We start from the raw sequence: 8,036 nt of genomic DNA, 5'->3' as shown, positions 1-8,036 counted from the left end.
TGAAACGCTTGAAGCTGGACCTAAAGAGTGACCAACGTAGAAGAAATACTTGCACAGAGAAGAAGACAACCTGATGATGCAGGCAGTGATGAGGAAGCTGGCACTATTTGGACAAAGGAAGGATGGACAACAGGAAAATTAAAAGTGTGTGATCATGAAAAATCGAAGAAACCAGAAAGAGAGGAAGATGACCGAAGCCGTTCAGGCGTTTCTGCACAACGTAGGCTTTTTCTTCTTGTGCCGTCTCTAACACAGGGGTGTTTATTGAAGTGTAAAATACTTCGCTATTAAAGTAGCAAATCAGCGAAGTCGAATCGGCAGCTGTTCACTAGAATTGGGGGGGGGGGGGGCATACAATTCTGGTTTTAGAGGAAAGTTGAAACTGCGGTGGACGAGCAGTACACACGCCGGTGAGCATCAACACGGTGTCGGCAGGGCGGAGGAATTTGGGCAAGGGTCATGGAAGACCCCATCTGGAAGCCCCTGGAACCAGCTAGTGGGTTTGAGAAGGGAGGCGCGGCCAGAGCGGAGCCAGGTGGCGCCGGGGAGCATAAAAGCAGCTGAGAGCGGGAGCTCGTGGCTGCTGGTTCTGGGAGTGGACTCGTCTTATCGTCTTCGCTGCCTTCGTCGCCGCCGTCTTCGCCAGATATTGCGCGGCTGGATAGTTGTTGGCTGTCTCGGTCGGCGCCATCGGTGTTATTAAGGCTAGACTAGGGAGTGTGCGAGGGCGAACCTGTGAACTTGAAGGCGTTAATAAAGGTGCTCGTGAAAAACCTCGTCTCCCACTCCGCTGACACTATTAATGTATGAAAAATAATAGGTTTCACCCTTTCTGGTCTGACACTGGTGAGACTAGGCCATTAAGAAGGCTCTGTCTGGCGTAGGCCAATTAGCTTCAAAAACAACGCATATATCTCATAAGAGCATAATTGCTTGCATGTTCACCACAAGTACTGTGGTTAATGCAGACTTGATGCCTTGCAGGTTTCTATTTGGTGTTTGAACATCTTCACACCTCCTGTTTTATTGCCAAAAAGGGTAAACAATTTTCAGAGAATGGCTTCACGACGACATAAGACTGGTGCCAGAAATGTGGCCACTACTTGAGCACATTGGCACAGGACACGAAAGTGGAAACAAATGACGAAACGTGCAGTGGACAACTCACGGGGCTATCTGCCCATGCATCGCGATGATGAAATTCTTTGGAAATGTATACACATTATATAAGACTACAATACTCACCGTGGAACCTCGCGAGAACGGAACGATGGCCGGTAGGTACAGGCTCAAGACAGAGCAGCACCCCGAAGGAGGGAAACTCTCCCGAGAAGAACGCCGTGGCGACAAAGCGACGACACCCGGCTCGGCGTGCAGGAACTCGCTAGGTGATCACGCCACGAGAGCGTGCCACGTGGCAACTGCTCGGGGATTCTGAAGCATCCATTCAATTCTAATGGATTCTAAAGCGTAAGGTACTTTAATTAACCACTCCTCACTTTTTTGGAGGGTTTTTAAAATAACTTTGCAATAGTTTTTACTTTTTTGTTACATGTTTTCCTTTTGTTTTTGGAAAAATGTTTCCATTGGGATGCCAACCCCTGTCTGATAACAGACCAGCTTGCCTCTGGAGTTGAGTCCAAATTGAATGCGTGTCTGGATCACCGACTGGCTGGCATTCCCTGACGCAGGCTGGTTTGAGCAGGTAAGACGCATTCAGCCATGGGGAAGATGCGAGGCTAAAAATATATCCACCGGGCACAGCTGGTTTGGTTGGAGCGGCCTGCAGGGTAAGTCTGATGTTGTTCATTTTGTGGCTGTCTTTTCTAGGCACGGGTCTCAACTCAGGCTGGTACCTTTTTTCACATCTGTTGACATCCTGGAATGTTGGTCTAATTTTTGCTTCTGATGGCAGGGAACCTTTAATCCAGCAGCTTTAAAGAGTATGCGGACTTTTACAAAGCTAATACTACAGTTGATCATCGGTTATCCGGTGCACGATTATCCGGCTTCCAACATTATCCGGCGGTCCCAGGCTGATCCGGCAAAACCAATCCAAAGGCTGTAACCAGTCCACTGATCGGCACCATGTGCACGACAAAAAAGTAGCTACGCTTGATTTCACTGTTAAATAAATAAATACAGTACATTATACACTACGTACAACTTAAACAATGAGAATACTGCATGTATATACATCGCCCCATGCAGTCTTCGAGATTTGAGTGGTAAGCACGGTACAGTAAATACAATAACTTTAAGTAGGATATTTGTATATTTATGCCAATTTCACATATTAAACAAATTAAAAACACAAGCATATAACAACACCTAAAAAACATGTCATGCAAGAATGTGCAAATATACTTATTAATATTGATAATTAGAGATTATCCAGCGTTTTAAAAGATCCGGTGCCCCCTCACCCCCCCTCCGAAGTTGACGGATAATCGATGATCGACTGTACATACAATACACCTGGCGGGGGGAAAGGGAATCCTGTAGGTGGCAGGACAGAAAGTAGGCCGCTAACTTCTCAATGTGGAGTTCGGGTGCTTTGGTTTATCCGAATGCCACGGACGAGTTTAAGATGCAGTGTTATTGGGCGTAAACGTATAAAAGTGCATCACCACAAACATAGGAATACATATTTATATATATACTTGTACATACGTTTAACCCCTTATGTATAAACCGAATGCTCATAATACACAAAGGTCGAACATATTTTGCACGTCTTATGTCTGTTACAGGGTGTTTCTTCACGATGGCAGTCGCGTATCTGCCTTGTTAGAACATCAATTTCTCTGGAAACCTTCTGCAATACCGTATTTTACGACTTTTATTTTTTTTCTGCTGCTGAGACAAGACTGACATTTCTTCCTCAGGGAAGAATGAATTCGAGCGTGGGATGTCCAATTCACTTGCGACGCCGTCACTCATTTCGTCAATTAAGGGAGCGAGTGGCCGTGGTGGTTAGGAATCGCCTATCACAGTCAACGTGGCTCCTTGTGAATCATGAAAAATAAAACACTTGGCATTCCAAAAGGCACATTTACAGAGTTATCGACAGTTTTCCCTCAAGACATTTCAGTTAGCTGATACCACAGAATCTGTTTTTTCTATCCTTGGAAGTGACACATTTACATTTTCAAATGTATCCTTTTTAAAAGTAATCGCCAGACATGAGACGGGGGGGGGGGGGGAGGGCGCTCTCTGCGAGCGGAGGGGTGATGTCAATGTCCCGCTTCTTGCTTCCCATCCGCTTCAGCTGCGGCGGCCGCCGCTTGCTGCTGCTTCCGCAGTTTCAAAGGAATCCCCCTTATCTGGAAGTCTTCCTTCTCCTGCAGGTACTCGCGCTTGCACATGTCGTAGAACTCCGGGTCCGTATAGCTGAGGGCAAGGACACACACAAACACGTGCGCGCGCGTTGACACGACAATAACACGATAACACCTTCCTACGCGCGTCCATTTGATACAGTTATTGACTTAGCCACTAGTTATTGCTGTTGTACAATAGATTTATTGCATAACTTTACATTTGTATATTTTCGCCTAGATACATCCCATCTCTGGTTTCAGTGTTACATACGCGAGCTAATGCCTATATCTATGTAGTTCCTGCATCGCCGAGTTGAGCTAGGATCCCAGAGCATCATCATTAGAAATATCTTAGCTCATCGTGTGAAAGAAAACATGAATATAAAAAATGAGTGACGATTCCGAAAGGTTTCGTGACGTAACAATGCCACGCATTACTCAATGTCACCGTGTCGGGGGAAATAAAATCGAAACGTCGAGCGGTGCAGAGCAGGTACGGTGGGACCTACTAACGGGTGAGACTGACTGGCCGGTGGGACTTACTAACTGGTGAGACGTACTAATCGGTGAAACCTACTAAACCAGTGGGACTTACTAGCCAGGGGGACTTACTATCCAGTGAGACACGTCTTCAGCGCGGCGTTCTCCTTGCGGCACTTGAACACCATGAACACGCTGCTGGACTTGCAGCACTCGCTGAAAGCTGCCGCACACACACACAGCAATCCACACACATTCACAGCAACGCACACACCAACGCACACAGATACACAGCAACGCACACATACAGAGCAATGTACACGCACACACAGCAACCGCACACACACAGCAACCGCACACACACACACAGCAACACTAATGGGCTGCTCTACATACGGTTGGCTACATATGGTGCAAATGAAGTTCAACATACATCACACCTCCGATTAGCATAGTCGGCTACGTACGGTATGAAATGAGTTTAACATACAGGCATACACCGCACCTCCGATTAGCGCAGTAAGTTACGTACGGTGCAAAAGAAGGCCAACATTCGTACATACACGGTGAACACGTGTTGCATGGGTGTGAAACAGTCCAAGCGCAACGCGTAAACAAACCTCCAGCAGAGGTGTGTGTGTGCGTGTAACTAAGGAATTGAATGAGGCATGAATTCATTTTATTTTGCTTTCACAATACTTGAATCAAACCGCGCATTTACAAACTAACGTTTTTAAATGTGTATGTGTCATAGGGTCATGCTGCCCCTGCAGCCACTAGAGGCGCTACCATTCGCCATGTTAAGAGGAAGGGCGCCACTGTAGCTTGGAGATGTTAACGACCTCGCCTGGTATACAGGTCATGGGTTCGATCCCAACCCTGACGCCTGCTGTATATTTAGAGTTTTCTCTCTCTCTCAGCAATTGCGTAGATTTTTCTCCAGGTCCTCCAGTTTTTCTCTACAAATTGAGAGTCAACACCACGAGTTTAAAATATTTGGTTGCTATACATTTGCACGTGATAAACCACTTTGTTGAGCTATCATTTGTAACCAGGTCTCTTCTGAAAACGCGCTTATATAACTCAGTAATTTTTTTTTTATTGTTCAAGAGAGTTTTTAGCAGTTTCATCTGGTGACGCCACAGGCTCCTGCGTAGATTTTTCTCCAGGTCATCCAGTTTTTCCCTCCACATTTAGAATCAACATGCGTCTATAGTATTTGGCTACTGCAATGAATCTCCAGCATGTGATGGTCAAATCTGCAAAAGAGCTACATAGCTCAGTGGGGCCTTACCCTTGGTAAAAAAAATATGACGGTGGGGGGAGGAGGCGGGTGGGGCGTGGATTGTGTCGCCCCTAGTGGCTCTGACTGAATAAAGTGGACATGAACCTTAGACATAACGATGCCCAATGTGCCATTATACACGGGACTTGTATTGTAGGCAGAACCATAACGAGAATATCCTTCACAGTGCAAGCAGAATCTAAAAGAGACAACTTGGGATGAACGTGAATCGGTAACTATGATAAATGAAAATATGTGAAACTGCGGTACCATCCACGTGCTCGGAGCACAAGACCTGCCCCTTCTCCCGCATCTTCTTGGGAATGAGAACGTCCTTCTCCACGTGGCGCAGGGGCCGATCTGAAAGCCAAGGACGGGTGTTCAACACGGCCAGTAGCCGTCGGTCTGTGATCACACTGGTGCACAAAGCGCTGGGCAACAAATCAGCCAAGATACCTTGGCTGATCTCGTCTAGGAGTAATGAACCATCATCCTCGCAGCAGCAGCGGCGGCTTTTGGCTAGCCATTGAACAAAGAGGGTCACCGCATCGCGTGCTTTCAGTTGCGCTTCTGCGGCCGTCAGCAACATTCTCTCTTCCGAAATTAGGAAGCCACTGGAGCTATGCACTTTTAAATCATACAGACTGATACTTTAGAACTCCTTATTGTGTTTAGTTTATTGTCCTTCCTCTGCACCTCTGATTAGTAAGGTTGGTTACGTACGGTGCGAATGAAGTTCAGCATACACACATACATGACTTGAATAAGTGTGTACCGGAAGAGCTATATTACCCACTTTGACAGTGGTCACAAAAAAAGCTGGCATTGACAAAGAAAATGGAATAAAATCTGAAAATGCGCAGGGAAGCATGGGCGAAGCATGTGCTAAGAATTACACCGAGACTAAAAGAGGAACACATGAATCTCACACACACATGGTACTGATGCAAAGATGCTAAGTGTTTAGGTCAGTCCACTTTCTGGGCAGTAGCAACATGAAATTTGCCTGACACCACTAAAGGCGTACGTGTCATTACTAGCTCAAATAAGGATTGCTGTTGTGTGTGGTGTTGAGGACATCTACTGGGCCAGTGGTGAAAATTCCACGTTAATATGGCAGTGCCTGCATTATCAATAAGGTAGCAATCGCGTTTGACTAATTTCATGAAAAGGTGACACTGTACTCATTTTACCAACCCTTGAGGAAGAATGATGACCAAGATTATGGGGCTGAACTCAGATCCCATCAGGTACTAATCACTACACGTAAAGGCAGTATGGTCTCACTCAACAAAGACCCGCCGTGTAGCATTAACAAACTGTTGGAGCAAGTGCAGTTAGCGAGCACCTATAAGGCCTGAACGGGACACGAGGGGGTGGGTGGCCAACACCACGCCCGGCCGCCTTTGTCTCCCCAGTGGCGATGTTTACACATCGCACGAGGTACTCAATTGAGGCTGAGTCGAGCTAGGTGAGGCCCACACCAGATTTAGATAATCGTTACTGGTGCTAGCCGTGAGCACACACACAAGTGAAACTACAAAATGACATAACACGAAGCGTACACACAGGGTCCAATGTACACATGCAAACACACGTGTGAACACACGTGTAAACACACGTACATACGAAGTAGCAACATGTAAACACTGGCGTTGGCCGTGAGCGAGAATCGAACTCGGGATTTATAGTACAGCGCGCTAACCACTACACAGCCGCTCCCCACGGGCCAAATATAAACACAGGGTCGTATGTGCACACGTATATACATAGAGGGTCGTATGTACACACACACATGCGTGTACACACAGGGTTGTATGTAAACACACACGCGTGTACACACAGGGCCGTATGTACACACACACACGCGTGTACACACAGGGTTGTATGTAAACACACGCGTGTACACACAGGGCCGTATGTACACACATACACGCGTGTACACACAGGGCCTTATGTATACACACACACGCGTGTACACACAGGGTTGTATGTAAACACACACGCGTGTACACACAGGGCCGTATGTACACACATACACGCGTGTACACACAGGGCCTTATGTACACACACACACGCGTGTACACACAGGGTTGTATGTAAACACACGCGTGTACACACAGGGCCGTATGTACACACATACACGCGTGTACACACAGGGCCGTATGTACTGTGTACACACACACAGACACACGTGGGCACTCATCACTTCCTCACAGGCAATGGCCCAGGTCAAGGGCGAAGCCGAACCTGCTACCGTCGCCACGATCCCCCCCCCCCTCTCAAACTCCTCCTCGGCCGAGACTCCAGCAGCCGCCGCCGCGTGCCAAGTCCCAGCCACAACAACCACAACAACAACCACCACCACAACAACAACCACCACAACAACCAGCAGCAGTGGAGAGAGCACGGCAGAGGCGCGCGGTCACTCACCACCACTGATGTCGGCCATGCTCGCTGCTGCTGCTGCTGCACGCGAGCGACTGTAGGAAGTGACGTCGGGCAGAAAGTGACGTCGGGCAGGAAGTGACGCGCGAGCTCGCGTGATGCGGGGCCTGCAGGTGAGGTGACCGTGGTTACCAGGTGATGGTTGAGTAACCATGGTTACCAGGTGATGGTTGAGTAACCGTGGTTACCAGGTGATGGTTGAGTAACCGTGGTTACCAGGTGATGGTTGAGGAATCGTGGTTACCAGATGATGGTTGAGTAACCGTGGTTACCAGGTGATGGTTGAGTAACCATGGTTACCAGGTGATGGTTGAGTAACCGTGGTTACCAGGTGATGGTTGAGGAATCGTGGTTACCAGGTGATGGTTGAGTAACCGTGGTTACCAGGTGATGGTTGAGTAACCGTGGTTACCAGGTGATGGTTGAATAACCGTGGTTACCAGGGATGGTTGAGTAACCGTGGTTACCAGTTAAAGGTTGAGTAACCGTGGTTACCAGGT

The 8,036-nt window shown here is 47.6% G+C and overlaps 1 protein-coding gene across 1 annotated transcript; it reads right to left on the bottom strand.

Annotated features, from left to right (window-relative positions):
• Positions 1 to 2,638: 2,638 nt before the first annotated feature.
• LOC133358288 (COX assembly mitochondrial protein homolog) lies at positions 2,639 to 7,674 on the bottom strand. The gene is made up of 4 exons (XM_061576525.1): positions 7,522 to 7,674; positions 5,359 to 5,448; positions 3,936 to 4,026; positions 2,639 to 3,393 (listed from the first exon to the last, which is right to left on the bottom strand). The coding sequence occupies exons 1-4, from the start codon at positions 7,538 to 7,540 to the stop codon at positions 3,237 to 3,239; spliced, it is 357 nt and encodes a 118-aa protein (XP_061432509.1). The 5' UTR covers positions 7,541 to 7,674; the 3' UTR covers positions 2,639 to 3,236.
• Between the last annotated feature and the right edge of the window lie 362 nt (positions 7,675 to 8,036).

This window comes from Lethenteron reissneri, chromosome 61, assembly GCF_015708825.2.
Source record: "Lethenteron reissneri isolate LAM-NWPU_2019-01 chromosome 61, ASM1570882v1, whole genome shotgun sequence".
Taxonomy (NCBI): domain Eukaryota; kingdom Metazoa; phylum Chordata; class Hyperoartia; order Petromyzontiformes; family Petromyzontidae; genus Lethenteron; species Lethenteron reissneri.
The sequence above is the reverse complement of the archived record's forward strand: the minus strand, read 5'-3'. Positions and strand labels throughout refer to the sequence as shown.

Bases quoted from the DNA above. Each gene is read 5' to 3' on its own strand.
- LOC133358288 (XM_061576525.1), bottom strand. The intron at 4,027-5,358 runs GTACCGCAGTTT...TGTGTGCGGCAG, and splicing joins GTGCTCCGAGCACGTGGATG to CTTTCAGCGAGTGCTGCAAG. The intron at 3,394-3,935 runs GTAAGTCCCCCT...CCTTGCCCTCAG, and splicing joins AAGACGTGTCTCACTGGATA to CTATACGGACCCGGAGTTCT.